Genomic DNA, 26,010 nt, shown 5'->3' with positions numbered 1-26,010 from the left:
TTCCTTTATAGCATAAATAAACACAACATCCGCTTAACTTAATCAATTTTTGTATTTATTTATTTTTATTTATTTTTTATTCAGATATGAAACTGTTAACCCAATAAAAATGTAAAAATTAAAAAAATGTCTCCATTGCCTCTATATCGGCAATTACTGCCCTCAAATGGCCTTTTATGCGCTGGAAAAGTGCCGGAAAACTGTTGGGATCTCCAACTGCAGCATCTGAAAAGAAGAGTCAAAGAAAACATTACTAACTTACTCACATTACCTATTATACAAGCAAGGCAGAAAGCACACTTTAATGCCAAAGTGACTACATCATGGCTGTTTTAAGGATAAATCAGTAGCAGAACAACACACAAGCCTGCTCAGCAATGTTTTGTTTTTTTGTTTTTTTTAAAGTGTACCACACCATGGGGTACATTTACTACTATGGAAGTTCTATTTAAGATGGGACGTTAACTATAGCAACCAAACAAATAAGACATATTATCTTGTAGAAGGGGTATAAAAAATTACAAGTATAATCTTATTGGTTGCTATGGGCAACATCCCATCTTAAAGAGAACTACCATCTTAGTAAATGTAACACCATGTTGGCATTCATTCACATCTGGAGTGAAGCCAACTTATCTTTTTTGGGGTTGGCCCTGCATCATCACACTGCATATCAACATCTTCAGAAGGACCACATATCGTAGCATGCCCACACTCCATGAAAGCCTGCCTTAAAACATAAGGTCAAACAGCTTTATAAATGTATAAATCCTAAATAGTAGGAGTGTAACTTTCACAACACAAATCACTGTGTCCTTAGCCTGCCTAACAAAGTGACTCCTGCGACTTTAATTTGAAAATCTTGCAATACCCATGCACAATTGTAAAAGTAAAACCACACAAAAAGTACCACTCAGGTCTAAATGTTTTGCATATAATGTATCACATACAAACCCTGTTGTGCAGCCAAACCTGTCGACATAGTGATTGGCGACCCAGAGGGGCCATCCTCAACATTGCAGATGTAGACACTGTACATATAATGTTCCTTACACAAATGTAAATGCATCATCCATACCATGATGAAGAAGACAAGCATTTAACCTTGACAAAAGATTGGCCACAGTACAACACTGCATTTATTTGAATGTGTCGTTTTTGAACCAAAATAAAAATTAAGGAATGTGTGTGAACTTACTTTCCTCTGCCACTTGCCCACCTCCCTCAAGTGGCTCCGGGGCCTCTGCTGCCCATTCACATGGTGGCGAAGGTGGCTGGCTGGGGGATGGAGGCTGGATGGGTGAGGTTGGCTGGATGGGGGATGGGTGCTGGATGGGGGAAGGAGGCAGGATGGGGGAAGGAGGGTCTAATTGTGTAAGAGTATGGAAGGGGGAGGTCCTTACAGAGGGGGTTTGTGAATGATAGGGTGAGGGTGGTGGAGTGGTTTTTTGGGACACAGAGGGGGAGGGGGGCAGAGAGGGGAATTGGGAAAGAGAGTGGGATTGGGCTGGAGAGGGGGATTGGGAAAGAGAGTGGGATTGGGCTGGAGAGGGGGATTGGGAAAGAGAGTGGGATTGGGCCGGAGAGGGGGATTGGGAAAGAGAGGGGGTGTGGGCCGGAGAGGGTGAGGTGGGCGGAGAGGGGGTGTGGGCCGGAGAGGGTGAGGTGGGCGGAGAGGGGGTGTGGGCCAGAGAGGGTGAGGTGGCTGGAGAGGGGGAGTGGGCTGGAGAGGGGGTGTGGGCTGGAGAGGGGGAGTGGGTTGGAGAGGGGAGTGGGCTGGAGAGGGGGTGTGGGCTGGAGAGGGGGAGTGGGCTGGAGAGGGGGTGTGGGCTGGAGAGGGGGAGTGGGCTGGAGAGGGGGAGGGGGCCTGAGAAGGGGCCTGGTGTGGGCTCCCAGCAGCAGCAGCAGCTTGCCGTTGTGTTCGCCCTAGAATGACATATGTAATATTTAGGTTTTAGCATATACATTTTAACATCAGCATATTCCTATTACCCTGTTCTGTCCTATGTTAAAGAGACAGGGGTAACATTAATAAGTTTGTAAAATGTTTAAACTGGTGATGTTGCCCATAGCAACCAATCAGATTATACGTAAACTTTATTAAGCTGCTTCTATCAGATAATATATAGAATCTGATTGTTTGATATAGCCAACATCACCAGTTCCAAAAACCACCCACATTATAAGAATAAACCCACTGAGCAAGCTATTGGGTTAAGTTGACAGCCTGTGTAGCAATTATGCACAACAACATTCACTTTTGCAGAAGCACCTTGATACACAGTCAGTACTGCTTGCCCTACCCACACACACTGTCATGTGTATTCTACAATAGTTTATTGTAAGTGTGCTAATTTTCACACTCTCACTTAGTGAAAGTAGGCAAAGTTTATGGCAAAAATCTGTTATGTACTGTAATATTTTACTTACTGCGCCTACGTAGGTTACGGATTTGTTGGCGGAGCTCCGCCAACAGGTCCGGCGTACGCCTGCGGAGGTCGCTCCACCGTCTCTCCAACTGTATGATGGTCCGCCTGCTGCGGACGCGGGTCCTCAATAAGCTGCATACCTCCGCGTAGGCCTCGCGCTTTACCCTATTTGGGACAAAGGGCCCTGCGCGGCCTATGCGGCGGTCCATAACTGCCACCAGGACGCGCAGCTCGCGGCGCGTGAATGCTGCTGCGCGCATCATGGCAATGGCGTTTTTCATATATGGGCTTATATTTATAGTTTGTGGTTGCATGTGATTGGTTGGAAATGTATGGTGTCATCTGTAATAAACTTTATTGATATGTGTACATTGATGTGCAGGACAGTTTGTATAGATCTCATGGGCGGTGATTCGCACCCGCGGACACACACACAAACACACACAAACACACACATATCATTCCAATATGGCTTAAAATCATAAACATATTAGTCTTCACATATATATAAAATAAAAACATTTTTTTTAAAAATAACCATTGGATACAACAATCTTACACAACATACATGAAAAGGAGAATATTACATAAAAAAAATGTCCCGAAACAATATAAAATACTCTCAAAACTCACTCAGAAATGTGCTCACTCAGAAATGTCCACCTTGCTTCAGTAATTTTCCGCATACACCCACACACAGGCTGCATGCAGGGCGTTCATATAGCCAGTGCAGCAATTACTGGACCAATTAGCATAATATACACCTGCGCGGAATTCCGCACCGGAAAACGCAAGCACCTATAAATAGCTGAACACTCGTGCATACACACATGCTACCAGCAACATGGCTACTCGTGAGCAAACGGCAGCAGAGATGGACGAGGTGCAGAAGCAGATGGCAGCTTTAGCACACAGAAGCTTATCACTGCGGAGGCAGATGCTTGAGTTTGCCAATGCTGACTCTGAAATAGCAGGACCCAGTACTATACAAACTCCTTCTTCTGCTACCCAGGAGTTAGGAGTGAATCCCCTGCCAGACATAGCTAGTGGGGAAACTGAGGGTGATTCTGGACTAGCAGCTCAAACACAAACTACACAAGCAGCTAGTGAAGAGGAAGATGGTGATGAAGGTCAGGATGATAGCTCACAGGCTACTGCCAAAAAAAAAGAAAAGACAGCCCGCCTTCACTAAGAGGGAGTTACGGATTTTGGTCACACAGGCCATGCAAAAAATACATCGAGGACCCAAAAACATGGGTGCTGCAACCAAAGACAGAATTTGGAGGGACATCACTAATTCTATTAATGAAGTCGGCTCAATAGTCCGCACCTCGCAGGAAGTTCGAAGAGGTAAGTGTATATTGCCAGTCCATTTTCTGTGCCAAGTATTATTAAAAAGTAACTTAGATGTGATGTTGCCTATAGCAACCAAATGCATAGCATGTGTACTATATATTAAAGCATGTTTTCAAAATTTTACACTACCTTGCCCCTATTTTTCCCCACATATGTAGTTGGGCCGACTTCAAATCCCGCCTGAAGGGCAAGAGGTCTGCGGAGTGGAATGCCTCGAGGGCAACAGGGGGAGGACCAGCTGCCACTGTGGAATACACAGATCTGGAGGAGATAGCGATGGACTGTGTGAGCTACGAGGAGGGGGTTGGGGTGTCTTATATGGACACGGACCTGCCTGAAATACTCCATGCACATGACTTGCTAGGTAAGTTTACACACATATTTTTTATTTAAAAAAATTTTTGGATACAAAAGTCTCATATTGTTTTTATCTACTCTTTTTCCACTCATTCTTCTATTTGCTTTGCACATAACACAGCACAGGGGGGTGAGCAGGTAGAGTCACAGGAGGGTTATGTGGCTGAGGTGGAGGGACCTAGTGTGTCTGGCAGTGTGGGACCACAAATCCCACCCATCCAGATTCCAACTGGGCCCCCCACCCAACCCTCTGCTATCCCGGAAATCCTGACTGAAATAGCCAGGTATGGTGAGAGCCTGAATGCTTTTCAGGACAGGATGCTTCGGGAGGTAAGCCAGATACCTGTCCGGCTCACTGAGCACACAACCAGTGTGGAGCAAGGTGTAGCTCAACTCTGCCAAGGTCTGGCAGAGATCAGGCAGGGACAAGATCAACTCGCCTCCTCCTTCCATGAACTTGCCAATTCCATTCGGCAAGGGCCCCAGGACATCGCTGTCTCCCTTGCCCACAGTGGCAGAGATATCGTACAGGTTTTGGATACCTGCGCTCACCCTCTATTTGGTGTTTGTTTGTGAGAAATGATGTATCTCTATGATCTGTAAATACCTTTATAAGTCACAATGCTTAGTATAACAGATGGTACAATAATTCATATATAATTGATGATATTGTGATTACACATAAATGCCCTTATAGTAACATGCATATTGTGTGAACATCCGATGTATAGGGAAATTAAACACAAGATGAAATAAAATATGGTATTGCCGCTTCATGAATATCCTAAACAAAAAAAAAAAAAAAAAGGTCTTGTGAGAAAAGGAGTGTCTTTGTTCCAGATATATAGGGGTCAGTCTTTATCTGAAGGGATTTCCTTTCCCCTCAGTGTGAGTCTAAACAGTGTGCCCAGAGGCGGTTCTTTTGTCAATAATTGATCGTAGGTGGAGGCCGTGTTCTGGGAGGCCGGCGTCCCGGCCTGCCAGGTGCAACTTACCCTCACGATGTGATGTTTAGTTCTCTTTGTTCACTCTGTGGTGAGTGATGATGTGGTCACTTGCGCTGTTTCCGCTGTATCCATCCCCGGTGGTGTTCCTCAGCAGAAAGGGCTGGAAGCCTTCCTTGACAAAAGAACCGCCTCTGGGCACACTGTTTAGACTCACACTGAGGGGAAAGGAAATCCCTTCAGATAAAGACTGACTCCTATATATCTGGAACAAAGACACTCCTTTTCTCACAAGACCTTTTTTTTTTAGGATATTCATCAAGCTGCAATACCATATTTTATTTCATCTTGTGTTTAATTTCCCTATACATCGGATGTTCACACAATATGCATGTTACTATAAGGGCATTTATGTGTAATCACAATATCATCAATTATATATGAATTATTGTACCATCTGTTATACTAAGCATTGTGACTTATAAAGGTATTTACAGATCATAGAGATACATCATTTCTCACATACAAACACCAAATAGAGGGTGAGCGCAGGTATCCAAAACCTGTACGATAACACTAGCCCTAGAGTCTGGACAACTCTCCAGATACCAGCAGCCCCCTTGAACAAGATACACATACTGTGCGCTCCACGCAAACCCCTTGATTCCACAGTGGCAGAGAGCCAGCCACATCGGCTCCCTCCCCTCACCCTGCCCAGGAAGAACATCCCACTGGGCAGGGCACTCGAAGGTCGCTCCGCAGACCAAGCCAAGAAGAACATCATCAGGCGGGGGGAAAAAAGAGAAAGTGATGTCTCTCCAGATGGGCAGCACCCATGTTTTACATGTTGCATCGATGTATTTTTTTATTTTGGCTTGTGTGGCCAGAATGTAGAACTCCCTCAAAGTGAAAGGTTTTCTTTAAATTGTAGCCTGTGAGTTATTTGTGCCTACACCTGAGCCATCTTCCTCTTCCTAGCGTGCTGTGTATGTTTGTGTTTGTGTGTTTGTTCCGGAATCTACCTCAGTTCCCCTAAAAGTTTAGTCTGGCTGGGGGTTCACTTACTTAATTGAAAACATCATATTTTGTCAGAAGAAGGGGTTACCATAGTACTGGGTTCTGCTATGTGCATTTGCCCAATGCCATCTGCTTGCTGCTATGTCCATCTCTGTATGTGATGCTCATTTGTAGCCATGTTGTGTTGTTGATTTTGAATTTTTTTTGAAGTAAAAAAAAATTACTTTACAATTGTTTGTGTGTTTTATTAAAGGTTATGCACTCATGAAAACTGTGCCCTGTAAACTTGAACATGGCATATTGACATTTGTGGAACAAGGGAACAATCAGAATATTAAGACAAACATTGCATAGTGTAATTTTAAATCTGTATGCCTTGCACAACACTTAATTGACCATATAAAAAAACACAAAAAAAAACCACTTGGGTTACTAGGGGCAACATGCCATAGTATTAGATATGGACACATATTCCAAAAACAAAACAAACAAAAAAACAGATTAAGTCACATTAAATGTAGGCTGCCTTATGGTGCTCATGTTATTTGGTATGTACAAAGGAATATGTCTATGTTGAGAAGATTTAGCTGATGTAGTTTATAAGTTTGTTTAGTCATATTTGAGATTATTAAACAAATAATTAAAACATGCATTTAACATCAGTTAATTTTTATTTGTATCAAAAAAATACAGTGCATTATTTGTGAGTGTGTCAGATTTGTTTGTGCTAACAATACAAATATGAAGTGGTCATATAATTGCTGTTTGTATTATTTTGTAAGAGCAGTGTTTTGCGAGTAAATGCTCAACAGGTGAATTCAGTTGCTAATTAATTGCTAATTAGAGCAGACACACACTTGTAACAGTACTTCGCAAGTGCTGAGTAGCTGCAGACTCACTCTTCGGCTGCGTCAAGATAGCGAACATTTGTTATGTACTTTTAACATAGGATACGCATTTTTGCCAAAAACACGCCTACTGCTGGATGCATACTCCCACACTAGCCGCCCACTTTCACGCCCATTTCGTAGGATTGCGAAGCCGTGCCTCTGCCACGCCTCCGTCACTCCCCGTTTTCGTTTGTGTATTACGAGCAGTTTTTCTTATAGTAATTCTGCACAAGTGTCGTATCGCTATCTTTTGCGCTTGCGCAGTTTGAGGTTTTCTTGCCGTTTGCGATGCGATGATCCGCTGCGAACAACTCGGAATGAGGGCCAATGTTTACAACTATTAAGATAGGCGGCAGCGATTTCTACAGCGCTGTCTGTCTACGCACTTCTGCACTAGCTGCTGCTTGGCGCCGGCCCCAGCCCTAAAGCTATTCTCCGCTCACTATTACAGCTCTGAAGTGGCGGAGAAAGCAACCAGGTACTCTGCACTCACCGAGGGATCGCCTGTCTGTCTGTCAGCGCTGAAGAGCCCCCTTTTATTTCTAATACCATCAGGCTCGCGCTGACCGACAGACCACTAATTGGTCCCCTGCCGTCCCTGCCACCAATCACCTTCCCCCTAGACTTGCGGCTCGCGGTAGTGTTATCGGCGGCGCGAGGGAACTGTTCTTCCCGCCCGGCAGACTGTTTCTCCCTCAGCGCGTGGATGACAGCTCGAGGACTGTATGCTTTGTCGCCCTGCAGGCTGTCTCTACTGGGCTTGAAGCGGCGCACGGGGACCTCTGACAGACTTCAACTGTAAGTCTGTTATGTCAGCTGAGTACTTCTCTCGTGCACTATGTGCACTATACCTATATGCTGACTACTACCTCAAAGCAGGCATGCCTCATTTTACACAATACCGTATACATATAATAATTCCCATAAATAGCACAACCTATATGAATTTAAAATTACATTAAACTATATTATATCACATAACAATAGAAGGACATTTTATTATTGTACCTAATGTACTATATATATGTATTTTAGCATACGAAATCTCACATTAATTACTTACATAAATATTTTATTTTTCTAAATATTTATTATATTATGTACTATATTTATTATTTAATAATTTAATACCCATATATATTATTATATTATAGTGTATATTATAGTGGAGATATATATATATATATATATATACTATTTTAATATTCATCTACTAATTTATTACATGGCTACACACGAATACCACGAGTTGCATGCCGTGATGCACAAGCTGACCACTCCTCCTTCCCCTTATCATTGTGCGCCCCCTGTTATTTTCTTCTAGATCTGCAAATGGGACGGAGGTCCTCTTTTGGGCTGGCTACTGCAATCGGAGCTCTCAACGAGCTGGAACTGACGGGTCAGGAGCAGTCAGTGAGGGCAGCGGGGAGCATCAAAAATGGCTGCAGGAGGAGGGTTGCTGCACAGCAGTGCTAGTGGGGGACTTGGAGCTCACAGGGGAGTGGTCAGGGGCAAATGCAGGATTTGTGAAGGGGGGTATCCAAAGAGGGGGTGGAGACAAACAAAAGGGGCGGGCACTCTGTAGCCTGTCACGGTGCCTTCCAACAGTAATGTAATATGCAGTTTAGAAATGTGTAGCAGTCATGGACTCATTTTCTCTCAGAAATGAAGCCTCACAAGTGCCCACAGGTTAATCCAACGTTTCGCTTTATAATAACCATTAGAAAGTAAAATGTTGGAGTAGCCTTTGGGCACCTGTGAGTATTCATTTTTGAGTGACAAAGAGTATATATATATATATATATATATATATATTTATATACAAACACACACACAATGCAATTTGACCGGCACTCCACTTGAACGCTGTGCTACCTGGGTGCCTTTCCCTGGATCAACTAAGAGCCATACAACATGTGAGAGAGACGGGCGGCACAAGTTTGTGTAGCTCTCTACATTGTTTTCAAATCCGTGGAGTGCCGCCCATCTCTCTCTCACACATTGAGTGCCATTCTGTCGCTTATCTATCACTACTATGGTGACGCACACCATGGTAGATCATTTATTGAGAATGGGAGTGGCAGCCAATCCGGACACACACATACTGTGTATAAATATATATATATATATACACACATACATACATACACCCTCCAGCCCATCTGACAGGCTCCGTGCATCTCCCAGCCCTCCAACCGCCGGCGGGTTCCACTCACCAATAGTAGCCAGTGAGGCTGGGGGTCGTGCACTGGAGTACCCACACACAATAATGTAGCAGCCAGCAGCAGTATCCTGGAGCCGACGGTGAGAGGGGGACATGCGGGAGTTGAGGGGGGAAGACAGCGTGTCACGGGACCCGGCCAGCTCTCCAGCCTCACAGGATTTACAGTGCCTGGGATGGGCTGTGTGCTACCGCTGCAGCTCCCCCTAGCCCCAGCCAGCTGCCAGCTCCGCCATCTTTTTGAACAGGAGGAGGAGGAGAAGTAGGCAGCTGCAGTGTCACTGACACTGCTCCTCCATCTCTCCGCAGCCACCTGCACCCCTAAAAATCTGTCACTACGTCGATGTATCGGTGGCGGGGGTTCCAGGTACTCGGAAACCACCCCTGCATGCGCTAGTGGTGGTGGATACAGTCTACAGCCCTGCAGCCTTCAAGTAAAACCTGCCATATCACAGCTTCATAAGCAAACCACTATATGAAGAAGTCCTTAAGTCTAATTCACAATGACTCATAATCAGTAATATTTTCATTGTAGTCACTTTTCTCATTTGTGCATTAGAGCTTTTGCTGGTGATATCGTTCCCTTTAAACTTCTTATGTTAGTAGTTATTATAGTGAGATGTTTCCCAGTGCTCCTATTTGGCAGCATCACACAGACAGTGTCACTGAGACAAAGGTGATACACAAGGGTTATATACAGCTGCCTTACAGGTGCCAGACCCAGTCCCTCTCAGGTACGCTGATCACACAATGGATTTGGGGCTCTCTGTCGCTACGTACTTTGTGCTGATATTAGTGCTGTTATATATTTTGCACCAGTGGAATAAAACAAGCTCAGCAAACTTTCCTCCAGGACCAAAATGTTGGCCGCTGATCGGGAACTTACATATCGTGGATTTAAGAAAACCGCACAAGACGTATATAGAGGTAAGAGAACGTCATGCTATAGCAAGTGTTTATGTGACATATAATGCTACAATACGGAGGTGCTTTGTAAAGGCACCATATACATATAAGAATGTAATACTAAAATATCATTGTGAGTTAATAAAATATCTACAGTGTATCCAAAAAGCATTCACAGCGCTTCACTTTTTCCACATTTTGTTATGTTACAGCCTTATTCCAAAATGGAATCAATTAATTTTTTCCCTCAAAATTCTACACACAATACCCCATAATGACAACGTGAAATAAGTTTTTTTTAGATTTTTGCTAAGTTATTAAAAATAAAAAGTTAAGAAATCACATAAGTATTCACAGCCTTTGCCATAAAGCTCAAAATTTAGCTCAGGTGCATCCTGTTTCTACTGATCATCCTTGAGATGTTCCTTCAGCTTAATTGGAGTCCACCTGTGGTAAATTCAGTTGACTGGACATGATTTGGAAATGCACACACCTGTCTATATAAGGTCCCACACTTGGCAGTGCATGTCTGACCACAAACCAAACATGAAGTCAAAGAAATTGTCTGTAGACCTCCGAGACAGGATTGTCTCAAGGCACAAATCTGGGGAAGGGTACAGAAAAATATCTGCTGCTTTGAAGGTCCCAATGAGCACAGTGGCCTCCATCATCCATAAATGGAAGACGTTTGGAATCACCAGGTCTCTTCCTAGAGCTGGCCGGCCGTATAAACTGAGCGATCGGGGGAGAAGAGCCCTAGTCAGGGAGGTGACCAAGAACCCGATGGTCACTCTGTCAGAGCTACAGCATTACTCTGTGGAGAGAGGAGAACCTTCCAGAAGGACAACCATATCTGCAGCAATCCACCAATCAAGCCTGTATGGTAGAATGGCCAGACGGAAGCCACTCCTTATTTAAAAGCACATGGCAGCCCGCCTGGAGTTTGCCAAAATGCACCTGAGGGACTCTCAGACCATGAGAAACAAAATTCTGGTCTGAAACAAAACAAAATTCTCATCTGGTCTGATGAGACAAAGATTGAACTCTTTGGTGTGAATGCCAGGCGTCATGTTTGAAGGAAACCAGGCAATGCTCATCACCAGGCCAATACCATCCCTACAGTGAAGCATGGTGGTGGCAGCATCATGCTGTGGGGATGTTTTTCAGTAGCAGGAAATAAAAGACTACAGAGACATCCTGGATGAAAATCTGCTCCAGAGCGCTCTTGACCTCAGACTAGGGCGACGGTTCATCTTTCAGTAGGACAAGGACCCTAAGCACACAGCCAAGATATCAAAGGAGTGGCTTCAGGACAACGCTGTGAATGTCCTTGAGTGGCCCAGCCAGAGCCCAGATTTTAATCCGATTGAACATCTCTGGTGAGATCTGAAAATGACTGTGCACCGACGCTTTCCATCCAACCTGATGTAGCTTGAGAGGTGCTGCAAAGAGGAATGGGCAAAACTGCCCAAAGATAGGTGTGCCAAGCTTGTGGCATCATAGTCAAAAAGACTTGAGGCTGTAATTGCTGCCAAAGGTGCATCAACAAAGTATTGAGCAAAGGCTGTGAATACTTATGTACATGTGATTTCTTAGGGGGGGGTTATACATTTGTAAAAATCTCAAAAACATTTTTCACGTTGTCATTATGGGGTATTGTGTGTAGAATTTTGAGGGGGAAAAAATGAATTTATTCCATTTTGGAATAAGGCTGTAAGAAAACAACATGTGGAAAAAGTGAAGCGCTGTGAATACTTTCCAGATGCACTGTATATAGAGAGGAGCAGTACAGAGATAACACTGTGATTTAAGATCATTTGTACTGATTCCAAAGAGTTTTCCAACCACATAAAGGAAATACATTGTACATCTAATAATATCACTATTAATCTTCATATACTGCATTATAACCCAAGCTAGCTATTGTGATCACTTATTTCACTAATTAAATCTATATAAAACAATTTCCAGGCTCAGATAAATTAGCAATATCCAATAGGTGTGATTTAATAGTTTTAACATGCCCGTCACCCTGTATCGCAGGTCACTTTAGCTGTGGAATATGCAATTGTTGTTCTGGCGCTTGGTGCCCATTTCTTTATACCGCTGGTCAAGGAAAAAGATTGACTTTTCACACAATTCTGCTTGCTCCCCTTCAGGAGAGGGCCACCTGAAATAACTGGGCACCAACAGCATTCAAGCCCAAATAGAGCAACAATTGAATCGCACCATTCGGACGCAGTGCACTCCAAAATTAATTGACTTTCCCCATTGAACCTATACTGATTAATTAAGCACTAGCTGCTCCTAGGTATTTGTGATTACCAAAAGACAAAGAAAACTGAGAAATGATTAGTAAATCACTACATAAATACTAATCAATAAAATTGATTAATTTATTATCAGATGTATTAATCATTTCTCTGTTTTCTACTATACTAATTGCAGGGCCGGTTCTAGCCCTTGTGGCGCCCTGGGCAATAAATAGGGGCGTGGCTTCCTACGGGGGGGTCAGTTACGCCCCCATTTGTGCCCCCTGTAGAGTAGCGCCGCTGAAAGAAAAAATAAATAAATAAATGAATACTTACTATCCCCGCTCCTGATTCCCGACCGCTGCAGACCTCCGCCGGCGCCGCTCCTCTCCTCGGATCTATGGGAGAGACGTCATGACGTCTCTCCCATAGCACAGCATAGACACTAGAGGTCAATTATGACCCCTAGCATCTGTGCCAGTCCCACAATGCTGCGCGGTGCGCGATGACGTCATCGTGCACCGCACAGCAAAGGTCCTCTCCACGAAGGGAATCTAGACGGGTAGCGTCTAGTTCCCTTCATAGCGGGGGACCAGCGGGGGACACAGCAGCAGTGGGGGGCACAGTAGCGGATCTTGCCATGGTGCGGCGCCCTCCGGAAGGCAGCGCCCCGGGCAAAAGTCCTGCTTGCCCATGGCAAGATCCGCTACTGACTAATTGTTGCGCTAATAATAAATAAATACATACACATAATGTAAAGATTTATAAAATTAGCCAGACTTCATCTGCATTTCTCAATCTACAATTATATATATATATATATATATATATATCTATGTGTATATATATATATATATATATATATATATATACAAAACAAAAACCAATTGCGCTCAGTACATAGCCTTAAAATATAGTTGTGTCCAAATTCTTAATTCCATATAGAATCCAGAGAATTTTCTCCACGGTATGTATTGTTTCGTGTACCTGTAAGTATACCCTCACACCAAAAGATTACCCAAAAAATGGCCAAAGGCCACAATTAGATACCAAATATGCTTTTTATTAAAAAGTACCTTTACAGTTAAAATCTCAGTACAGTTTAGGAAATCCGTCAGTCTCAATAGTTGGAACAATCACCTTCACCTTTATAGGTGTAAACTCAACAGAAGACCGTAACTGATTTGACCCAACGCGTTTCATCAAAGATGACTTCTTCAGGGGTTAACATATGGTATCGCAAAAGAAAAATAAGGAAAAAACTTCACACATGGCAGCATCCATATTTCACATATATAGATGATGAAAATTGATTGAATATGTCCACCCAAATTAAAGGGCAATGACACCAAATAACATAGAGCTCTCTCTCATGTATATTCAGTTATTTATGCTGAGCCTGATTGAAGACTCTGTATAGATATTCTCTGGACAAGGACTTTTCTATTGAATCTGCAGCTTCCAGAACTAATCCACACAGCAACCAGGTTCAGAGTCCGACCACTCTTTACAGAGTCTTCAATCAGGCTCAGCATTAAGAGCTGAATATACATGAGAGAGGGCTCTATGTTATTTGGTGTCATTGCCCTTTAATTTGAGTGGACATATTCAATCAATTTTCATCATCTATATATGTGAAATATGGATGCTGCCATGTGTGAAGTTTTTTCCTTATTTTTCTTTTGCGATACCATATGTTAACCCCTGAAGAAGTCATCTTTGATGAAACGCGTTGGGTCAAATCAGTTACGGTCTTCTGTCGAGTTTATACCTAGATTGTTCCAACTATTGAGACTGACGGATTTCCTAAACTGTACTGAGATTTTAACTGTATATGTACTTTTTAATAAAAAGCATATTTGGTATCTAATTGTGGCCTTTACAGGTATACTAAACAATACATACCGTGGAGAAAATTCTGTGGATTCTATGTGGAATTAAGAATTTGGATACAACTATATTTTAAGGTTTTGTACTGAGCGCAATTGGTTTTTGTTTTGTATAAATGATCTGTAGGAATTCACTAACATGGATTTCTTCCAAATTGCTGCTGGTATTCTTAGCGCAAGTTTTAGACATTTTTTTGTATATATATATATATATATATATATATATAGCAGTGGCAGAAATGAAAAGTGGTGCAAAATGGAATTGTCCTTGGGCCCTCCCACCCTTATGTTGTATATTAAAAACGACATGCACAGTTTAACAAACCAAGCACTTCAGCAACAGGGACTGCCTCAGGGTTTAGTATGAAATACCTACAATCAAAATCCCGATGGTCAAAATACCAACAACCATTGACCAATGGTGAAAATACCGACGTGGTCAAAATACTGACATTTAAAATACTGACAAGGTCAAAATACTAACATTTAAAATGTCGACTAGTCAAAAAGTCGACATGAGTTTTTCATTATTTTTGTGTGTATGTCGACATAAGTTGACATGGACACCATATAAGTGTACTGCGCCCCATTGCATGCCTCGCTGGGCTCACCATGCTTCGTGTACGGTGCTTCGCTGCGCTCGGCACACTATTGTATTTCCCATCCACGTCCACTGAGATGGTAAAGTATGAGCTAGTCGGTTTAAAAGAAAAATCATGAAAAACTCATGTCAACTTTTTTACTTGTCGACATTTTAAATGTCGGTATTTTGACCTTGTCTGTATTTTAAATGTTGGTATTTGACCATGTCGGAATTTTTACTTTATCGGGATTTTGACCATTGGTCAATGGTCGTCAGGATTTTGATTTTAGGTAAATTGACTGTATCCCATGACACGTATGTGGCTGAAGTACTTGGATTGTTTGGGCCCCACAAACCAATTATTTGGAAGGACTACCACCGATCATTAATGAGTAGGTTGATGATGAGGTTGTTGGCAGTGTGGATTGCTTGTGTTGGTCCAAACTGCAGGTAGCTGATAATGGACTGTTTGTTATTATTTTACCTTTTTTTTTATATTTTGATAATTAACTTTGATGAAATCACTGAAAATGACGTCACAGGAAGGGGGTGCCTAGATGGTTAATGTCCCTACCTCTTTTAACTTTGGCCTCACAAAATGGTACAGATACAGTACCTTCACAATAGTTGGATTTGGGTAAAAATAATTCCAAACACAAGAGGTGGCTTTTTTGGCCTTATACCAGGCATGACAAATAGTCTTCTTTTTATCACGGGCAAGAACTGCTACCACTGGTGTCTGACTTACTTTGCTACAAACAACATCCTCATCGGGGGTAATTCCGAGTTGTTCGCTCGTTGCCGATTTTCGTAACGCAGCGATTATGTGTAAAATAGGCATGTTCATGGTACGCATCGCGCATGCGCTAAGTACTTTCACACAAAACTTAGTAGATTTACACAAGGCCGACCAACGTTTTTTCATTGCTGGAGGGATCGTAGTGTGATTGACAGGAAGTAGGTGTTTCTGGGCGGTAACTGGCCGTTTTCAGGGAGTGTGCTAAAAAACGCAGGCGTGCCAGGTAAAAATGCAGGAGTGGCTGGAGAAACGGGGGAGTGGCTGGCTGAACGCAGGGAGTGTTTGTGACGTCAAACCAGGAACTAAACAGACTGAGCTGATTGCAAACTAGGAGTAAGTCTGGAGCTACTCAGAAACTGCTGCAAATTATTTAGTAGCAGTTTTGCTAATCTTTCGTTCACAATTCTGCTAAGCAAAGATACACTCTTAGAGGGCAGCGCCCTAGCGTTTGCAATGCTTCTAAAAGCAGCTAGCGAGCGAACAACTCGGAATGACCATCCTCATTAACATCCTCATCATCAATATCCTCATTAGTATCAGATACACAAATATGTCCCTCATGCTGTTGCACTTCCACACTAGCATCCTCAATTTCCTTGGCACCATCTTTACTTGCACTGCCCATCCCCACACAGGGTACAGAAATGGTAGAAGGAGGCTTCTCTATGAGTACAGTGTCAGAAATGTCAGACTCATGCATAGCTAACATGCCTAACCCTAACCCCCTTGCGGAGTTGCCTAATCCTAACCTCTGTCCCCACTGCCTAAACCTAACCCTCCCTGCCCCGCAGTGTACCATAACCTCCCCCGGGGGTACCTAACCCACCCTCCCCACAGCCTAACCCTAACCCCCCTCCCAGCCTAACCTGTCCCCCTTGTGTGATGCCTAAACATAACAGCCCCCCCCCCGGCCCTAAACCTAAGATCACATGAATACTTATGGTCGGGATGCTGGGAGTTGGAATTCTGACAGCAGGATACTGACCAATTCGGAGCTCCGATGTCAGGATACTAAATGCTTTCGGGAATTTAGGCATCAGTATTTTGACTGCTGGGATGTCGACAGGCGGCATCTTGACCGCATCCCCTTATAAGTTACTTTCAGCCATAAAATTCATTGGCCGGTATCCAATTAACCTCTGTGATGTTTTGCGGCTAATGGATTCGCCAGGGGCTATCCAATTAGCCCTGATACCCGCCACTTATCAGGGATTATGCTTTGCGTGCCTCAAGCATGCGGAGCATAATCCCAGAGAACCAGCACTCTGAGCTACGATAACACATGGGTCCAGGAACTTAACCCAGATCTCATGTGTTCTCGACCAAAATGGGACATTTTTCGAATGAAAAAAAGTCTATAATTGGATAGCTGATGGGGTCTAGTTACTAAGCCTTGGACAGAGATAAAGTGGATGGAGATAAAGTACCAGCCAATCAGCTTCTAAGTGTCTTTTTTCAAACACAGCCTGTAACATGGCAGTTAGGAGCTGATTGGCTGGGACTTTGCCTCCGTCTTGAGCTAAAAAATTTCCATTGCTAATAATAATAACAACACCCTTTGTCTCTATAATTAATGAAAACAATATGGTGTACCTACTGTAACAAATATTAAATCACTAGCTAAAAAAAAAGTGTTGCTGCTTTTTCTCGTAGTAAGTTGTTTTTATATTTGTCGGGGTTTTTTGTTGTTAAATGCATTGTATTATACTGTAGCTTGCAAAGACCTACGGCTCGGTGTTTAGCGTTCAGATGGGCACGAAAAAGATGGTGGTCCTAGCTGGGTATGAGACCGTAAAAGACGCTCTTGTCAATCATGCTGAAGAGTTTGGAGAGAGGGGGATACCTAAAATATTCCAGGACATGTACAAGGGACTGGGTGAGTCAGTTTAGAGTTATTTATAATTTTTATAATTATTTAGTTTTAGTCAAAATGATTTTTTAATGCACAATTAAGCAATTTTAAGTAGAATGTTGACCCCACCCAGGGGTGCTGTGAGGGGGGGTGGGGGCTAATTACCCAGGCTCAGGGAAATTGCATGCCCGCACTGTATGTACTGGTTAATATATACCAGTCTGTTCAAAGGCGCTATAGAAGAGGAGGGGACTCGTGTGCAGTCTCTGATTGGGCCCCCTCCTCTCCAATGGTGCAGTTGTGCCACATGTGCAGGTCTCCGGAAACATGGTGCCTTCACCGTGTTACTGGAGACATCTCATTTCCGCATTCACAAATCACAGAAAAATAGCCATGGTGGCCATTTTTCCTAGGGTTATTTGCCTCTCTGCAGCCAGCGCTGGGCTGATGGAGAGGTGAGTATAATTAAATAGGTGCAGGGTGTGCGGTTTGTGGGCCCACTTGGACCCAGGGGCCCTGTGTGCACTGCAACTTGCAACTATTATAGATAAGCCAGCGAGTCTTATCCTGCATAAAGTAGGACTGTTCAGGGCTGGATTAAGCTTTGGGGTGGGGCTGGGCACTTAAGGCAGGGGAGCCCGGGGGAAGGAGGGTGTATATTAGATTGGCATGTACAGTATATGCAATTTAAACCAGTGGTATATTTGATTTAAACTAATACTTAAATAATGCCTGGGTACTTAAAATACACATAGAAAATAACCTTAAAATACACATACTGTAGAAAAATAAAATCTTGCAAAATTGCAATAGCAGCAGCTTGTGTACTACTTACACACTGGGACAGGACACTGGAGGACTCTCTGTGTGCGTGTCTCTTTCTATAGCTGAATGCTCTCATTAGATAACAGGTTATACACAACCCAGTCATCCAGGCAGGGAGGAGTAGAAACTGAAATTCCTTGGTCACTTACAGTTCTCCCATCCTATCTCTCCTCTTGTAGGGAAGCTCCATCGGTACCTCGTGAATCCGGTTACTCCTGTGTATCTGCCTGCACTGCATATTTTCTGCCTCACATTATTGCTGCCTGATTCCGCTACTGCACAAGAGGCAGAGTTAGACAGAGGGGGGCCCGTTGTACAGTATCCCCTGTGCCCTCCCCCTTTAATCTGACTGTGGGCCTGTTGCTTATCTAACTTATCATAAAATATTTAATGTTGCCCTACACCATCATCATTGACAAGGCTTGCTCTTATTGTGACAATTTCTTTTCTTGTCACTTTTCCTAAATCCTTCTTAATTAGGCAGTAACTAACACTCGTGCTTTTTCCCATTACTGAAAATATGGATAATATATGGGAATGATGATGCAATTACAGGGTTACTGGTTTACTGACAGACAGGGGTTAATAGTTGGTTCAGTAGTAGAATCAGTAAAGGTAGACTAGAGGAATAGTCAAGAATGTGGCAATTACAGTTTAATGCCAAAAAATGCAAGATCATGTACTTGGGTCTCAAAAATCCAAAGGCTAAATATAGTAATAATGGCACTATACCAGAAACTACTGAGGAGGAACGGGATCTAGGAGTCACTATTTCAGATGACTTAAAGGCAGGTAAGCAATGTAACAAAGCAATGAGGAAGGCTAGTCAGATGCTTGGTTGCATAGGGAGAGGAACAGTGGTGCAAGCAGAAATTTTAACTTTGAGGTACTGATAGTAAAAAATGGGTGTGATCACGTGTTGTGAGGGGGCGTGGTCACACAAAACTAGAGGAGTGGCTACATGACAATAGGGGCATGGCCACATTATGCCACACATCGTAATGCCCCTTACACATTCTGCCAAACATCGAAATGCCCATTACACATTATGCCACACACCGTAATGCTTATTACACAATATGCCACATACCATAATGCCTATTATATATTATACCACACACATCGTAATGCCTATTACATATTATACCGCACACCGTAATGCCCCTTACACATTATGCCAAACACCGTAATGCCCCTTACACATTATGCCAAACACCGTAATGCCCATTACACGGGTGGTCTTCAGTATGCCGGCTGTCGGGATCCCGGCGCTCAGTATACCGGCGCCAGAATCCCGACAGCCGGCATACCGACACTTATTCTCCCTCATTGGGGTCCACGACCCCCCTGGAGGGCGCCACCGTGCCCGCAAGGGGCTCATTTGCGCTCGCCACACTGTTGGTATGCCGGCGGTCGGGCTCGCTGGTCGCCGGGAGCCCAACCGCCGGCATACCATACTACACCCCCATTACACATTATGCTACACACCATAATGCTTATTATACAATATGCCACACACCATAATGCCTACTACATATTATACCACACACCGTAATGCCTATTACATATTATGCCACACACAGTTATGCCACTGAACCATTTTAAAAATGCCCCTTATAAATTATGCCTCACTGGTGGGATGGTGGTACTGAATACCACCACCTTATTTCTTAATGGTACTCCGTACCACCTTGTACCACCCTACTTTCAACACTGGAGAGGAATCAGCAGCAGAAAGAAAGAAGTAATAATGTCACTGTTTACGGCCTCATCTAGAATACTGTGTTCAATTCTGGAGGCCATATCTCCAGAAGGATATAAATACATTAGAGACTGTACAAACAAGGGCAACTAAAATGGTGCATGGCCTACATCACAAAACTTACCCAGAAAGACTAAAACATCTCAATATGTATAGTTTGGAGCAGAGAAGGGAAAGGGGGACATGGCAGAAACTTTCATATATGTCAAGGGTTTTAACAAAGTCCAGGAGGGAAACATTCTTTAAATGAAGAGAAGTATTATCCTGGCCATACACCAGGTCGATATAATCTACAAATACACAATATCGACCCGTCATTCGACTCATTGCATGCACATCGTGCATGTTTTGGCCGTGAATACGATGCGATGCACGGCCCCGCGGGTGGCACATCGCATCATCTGATCATATGTGCTGCACATGTGATGAGTCGATCCCGGCCGCCGGCAATTGCGGAGGTACGATAGATCAAAGCACCACACAGTACAATCTATCGCACGCAAGGGAGCTGGTGGTGGGGGAATCACTCGCATGTAATGGGCGGCATTAGAACACGAGGACATGCACTGAGACTGGAGGGCGGGAGGTTTAGGGGAAATATGAGGAAAAAGGACTTCAAGGAAAGGGTAGTGGACAAGTGGAAAAGCCTCCATAGGGATAGACATAAGGATATGTTTACAAAGAAATAAGGATCAAATAAGGTTTGAGGTAAAAATATGATAAAAAAAGGGGCAGACTAGATGCTGTCAAATGCTATGTTCTATGTTCTATTCTATGTTCTATGTTTCTATGTTTATAATCTCTATTTCAGCCGCAGGACAGAGCGGTCGCACTCCATCAAGCTCTCCACTCTGGGGCCCAGAGTTCCTCATAAACTAGGCCCCCAAGACAACCAGAATTGCCAGAGTTGTCCCTGCCAAAGTGACGCAGCCCCAAGCTGGTAGTCCTGGCTCAGACCTACATAAAGGCAGACCCATCTGAGGCTCCAACGGGACCCAAGTGGCTCCATGCGCCACTACAAGCCCCTCCCCGGTGTAAATCCATGCGTGTGAATGTGCAAAGACCGAGACTCACAACTTTTAGCCATTTTAGGGATTTTCAAGCACGGACGGTAGCAAACAGTCTCCCAACACGCAGCTCTGCATCAGGCCATAAATGTGATGGAAAATGAAAGAATTATCGTGTGTCAGCTCCTCACCTCTATCCTCCCATTTCAAAGCCAGTGAGAGGAAAAATAACCTACCTGGAGGTCATGACATGGGATAGCCAAAACAAGGGAGCAAACCTGCTGCTTCTGTATGATAAACCAAACTATAAGAACTTGATATGATGTAAACCAGAGCTACAGTGTGCGGGAGGCCCGGGCTTGAGTACTGGAGTTATGTGAGAGGAGGCAGTCCATGTGATCAGCGGGAAACTGACCAGTGTGCAGTGGAGGTTATAGAAGGAGGACCCAGAGGTAGCCGGCGGAAACAGGAGCTGCACTGACTGGGACTAACAGTCCAACATTAATGCAGGCAGCCACGGCTGATCGGCATTCAAGAAAGAGCCAGAGCTGGTGTTAGGGATGGTCATCGATCATCGATGGTTTATGGTCAATGCTCAGTGCTTTTGCCATCAATGGGGGAGAATCAGATGGTTTCCCTCCATTGATAGCACAGCATAACCCAATTTTTTTTTACACGGTGGCAACACACTGAGCATAGCTCCACTCCCGACACCCACTAAGCCCCACTCCCAGGTTCTGATTGGCCTACGGGCCAGTCAGTCAAAGAATGGGGATAACCATCGGTTGGTGGAACTATCAATTGTCATATTTGGTATCCATCGATAGCCACTTGCCATATCTACATCGATGGTAACCATCGAAGGTTACCACACTGCTGACCATTCGAAGCTGGTATGGAGAGACTGTGAGCCGCAGGTGACCGGGACTTCCTGTTTTGTGCTGGCTGGAGTTTGTCTCTGTGATCCCGGTCACATTGTGTTCATGTATCGCTCCTGGAGCTGCCATACCCCGGTAACTGACAGCAGAGATCTGTAGCTGGGAAGAAAATGCTGTCCTTCTCCCTGGATATGCTGAAAAGCTCATCCTGACTGTGGATCAGGTGTGACAGCTGTTATATACAGGCACATCATAAAAGAGCCGTGGAGCAGACGGTTTTACGCTAATTAATTTTAAAAAAAAACTGTTAGAGCCCTATATAAGTGCATGAACAAGAAGGTTCATAATCTTTGCCTCAAGAAATAGTCATATGATGCAGTGAGTCCAGCCTCCTTCTGAGGTCACAGGACTGAACGAGTACAAGGTTGTTCTACTGTACAAACCCAGAATTCTACAGCATAGTGGAGCACTATTAAGTGAATCTACCTCTCAAATATACCTTTCCTCCACTGACCTCTCCCCTGCTCTCCTCACTCGTATCTCCAACTGTCTCTGTGCTATCTCCTCCTGGATGTCCCAGCGCTTTCTTAAGCTTAACATGTCTAAGACTGAGCTGATCATCTTCCCTCCCTCCCGCACAACCTCACCTCCCACAATTTCATTATCCATTGATAGCACAACTATCGCCTCTAGCCCCCAAGTGCGCTGTCTTGGAGTAATCCTTGACTCCTCCCTCTCCTTCAAACCACACATTCAGTACCTCTCACAAACCTGCCATTTCCATCTCAAAAACATCTCCAGGATCAGACCTTTTCTCACCCAGGATGCTACTAAGACCCTCATTCACTAACTGGTCATCTCCAGATTAGACTACTGCAATCTCCTCCTATCTGGCCTCCCTCAAAAATGCCTCTCTCCACTCCAATCTATCCCCAATGCTGCTGCCCGTCTCATCTTCCTCACCAAACATACTACATCCACATCCCCTCTCTTGCAGGACCTTCACTGGCTACCCTTCCCATTCAGAATCCAATTCAAGCTTCTCACACTCACCTACAAAGCCCTCACCCACTCTTCTCCCTCTTACATCTCTGACCTTATCTCTCTTTACATTCCACCCGTCCTCTTCGCTCTGCTAATGCACGCCGTTTCTTCTGCCAACTAATTACTTCCTCCCACTCCTACCAACAAGATTTTTCATGTGCTGCTCCCTATCTTTGGAATGCTCTACCTCTCCCCATCCGACTCTCCACCTCTCTACAAAACTTCAAACGGGCTCTCAAGACCCACTTCTTCACCAAACCCAGCCAACTCTCCTCCTAACCCTCTTGTCTATGCTCACTGTCTACCCCATCTGTGTCACCCCGGTCTGTTAGCCCCTCACCTTTTAGATTGTAAGCACACAAGAGCAGAGACTTCTTTCCTCATGTGCCTTTCCTTTTCTTACTTACACTAACTTATACTCCATACTCCCTTTGATGGCACCTAACCCCGGGTTTTCTATACCTGTCCTATTTTGTCCTGTACTGTAAGTGCGGTTTTCTTGTTTGCTCATTTTATTATGTACTGTGTAATGGGCGTGGCGGATCCCTTGTGGCGCCATATAAATAAAGGATAATAATAATAATAAAGTAAATGGCAATAAACGGACAAGTACAGGTATGTGACTGGTCAATGAGGCTTGTGACTGAGGCCTGTGGCAGGGCCTAGGGAGCTCGGTTGGAGTCCTAGTTAGGGTTGCTGCATAGTTAGGTCTGGCAGGGTCTTAAGCCAAAGATTTAAGAGGCTTGGCGTATGAGCCTAGAACTTGGCGGTGGACTGGGGCAGGGCCCTGAGATGGCTGCCTGTGCCCTGGGTGAGAACAAGAATCTGGGGGTTGACAATACCCTGGCGGCTGGCTAACAACTGTTGGGCCTAGGAACAAAGACATGCACACACAGGTCACTTACCTGGTCTCCCCACAGTCAGATCTTCACAGTACCTGGAGCTTTCGGTGTGGTGGGTGGATGGCTTAAAAGAGGAAAGAGGCGGGTCCATCTCTTCTCTTCAGAAAATCTCAGTAGACTCTTTACACAGTGAGCGACAACAGAGCTCTTCTTGCATACGGGGCAAGCTGATGATGGGGCGTCACTTGCCTGGGGAGCCCACTAACATCTGTCATGCACTGCCCGGCCACCAGGTGCTTCAGCAGTGACTGGAAAAATGGATCAACTTAAGGACGTCATGATAAATATGAAGCAAACCTGCACACTGTATGCTTGCAAAGACACGGAACTCACTTTCACTCAGGCCTCATTAATTGGCTTAAATTCGTTGTTATTTTGCTCAATTTCCTTTTTCATTATTTTATTTTTTTTCATTCCTATTGTTGTATTATTGTTGTCTTTGCTCAGAATGACGTACTGTATGTGCGAATGTCTGTAATAAAATAAATGATGAAACATTTGAATATTTCAGGAGTCAGTTTCACACACGGCGAAAACTGGAAAGTAATGAGAAGATTTACAATAACCACATTACGTGACTTCGGGATGGGGAAAAGTACGATTGAAGATAAGATTGCCGAAGAAAGTGTCCACCTAAATGACTATTTTGCAACCTTTAAAGGTACAGTACTGTATGATTGTCATAGAGCCTCCATGTATGGAAACAGATGCAGAGTACGCAGCAAAATCAGCTTACATTATACCTGAAAAAAGCTCATCACACAAATACAGAGTACAGGACGTGTTCCGCTCTGCACCGACAGACACTTACACCCCACTTGTGCCAAACTTGCAAGCCATTCCATTACATATGACAAATGCATGTGTTATTTGGTACCATTCCAGCTGCTAACACATCTCTACTACAGCAGAAACGACTGGTCTTTTGTATGCTAAAATAAGAAATATGTACAAATGTGTCCTCGTACAACTAGCGTCTATACAGCCAGAGACACCTGCTGGGACTAGGACACTCCGTGACGTGTAGCCTGCCTTTAAATCTATCACAGACACAGCGGCACACCACTCACAGGGCACTGCAGACTCTGGCCTGCGTCTGTAACCGCACAGGTATTAGTTTTACACCCGCACAAAGCCGCAGATGAATCACAGCTGAAGTTAGTGTGAGGAAAAAGCTGCAGCTGCTGCATAGTAGCACTTCCTACACAGGCACAGACTCGGTCACACACAGATGCACAAATGTCGCACACCCCATTGATCAGTGTGGTCTAGCACTAGCAGAGTAGTTTTGTCACTGTCAGCTGTTTTATTTTACTTATAAGATGCATATTTTAAGAGAGAGAAAGAAGCTCGTGTGGCTGGGACCTGGCGCACCAAAAGAGGCTCATTGCCGTGACTTGAACAACAGAGTACGACGACACATCTGTAGAGTACACCACGCAAGCATATCCTATGACAAGCAAAGAAGTCAGCTTCAATTAGTGTTGGTGGGGTCTCACGAACAGCTAGATAGATAGATAGATAGATAGATAGATAGATAGATAGATAGATAGATAGATAGATAGATAGAGGCAGGTGCCCTCCAAAGATAGACTCAGTTGCAGTCCTCTCATTGAAAACTGTCCAAATGGTGGCACTCCGAACAAATAACGCCACTCAACACTTGCTTAACAGCAACGTTTCAGCACACTTTACTAGTGCTTTTGTCAAGCCCAAGACACAGATATAAAACTTACTAAACACCAGACGCCTGCTTCTGGCGGCAAACACTGTGCCGCACAGGAGATGACGTTACTGTCTCATAACACGCCCTATCAAAACAGCATTGAATACAACAACAATCGATAATCATAAAACACCAAATGGTCAAACAATCAATACACATATCATACATGAAACAAGACAATACATGGATAAAAACCTGATATGAAAAAGGATAAGGAAAGAGTTCCTTCATCCAACACAGCTGAAACACTGATAACAATTACAGAAGCAGTACAAATGAATCTTATGCTGAGGACCAAATGAACTGCAAATAAACACAAAACTGCAAATACTTTAAATGGACTAGACCGTCACATTCTTTTAAACAACAAG

General features: G+C 43.9%; 1 protein-coding gene across 4 annotated transcripts in view; it reads left to right on the top strand.

Moving 5' to 3' along the window:
- LOC134908895 (cytochrome P450 2K4-like) overlaps positions 1-26,010 on the top strand; it is a 110,845-nt gene that overhangs the window by 7,414 nt on the left and 77,421 nt on the right. The window contains exons 2-5 of one of the 4 annotated variants that reach the window (XM_063915118.1): positions 3,944-4,149; positions 10,068-10,141; positions 17,357-17,519; positions 24,425-24,574. In XM_063915118.1, the coding sequence (XP_063771188.1) occupies positions 3,944-4,149; positions 10,068-10,141; positions 17,357-17,519; positions 24,425-24,574 (593 nt within the window). Of the gene's footprint in view, positions 1-3,943; positions 4,150-9,892; positions 10,142-17,356; positions 17,520-24,424; positions 24,575-26,010 lie in introns of those variants that run through there. The other 3 variants (XM_063915119.1, XM_063915120.1, XM_063915121.1) reach the window with 3 other exon arrangements.

Source organism: Pseudophryne corroboree, chromosome 4 (genome assembly GCF_028390025.1).
Source record: "Pseudophryne corroboree isolate aPseCor3 chromosome 4, aPseCor3.hap2, whole genome shotgun sequence".
Lineage (NCBI taxonomy): Eukaryota > Metazoa > Chordata > Amphibia > Anura > Myobatrachidae > Pseudophryne > Pseudophryne corroboree.
Note: the sequence above shows the minus strand (reverse complement) of the source record. Positions and strands in the feature narration are given on the sequence as shown.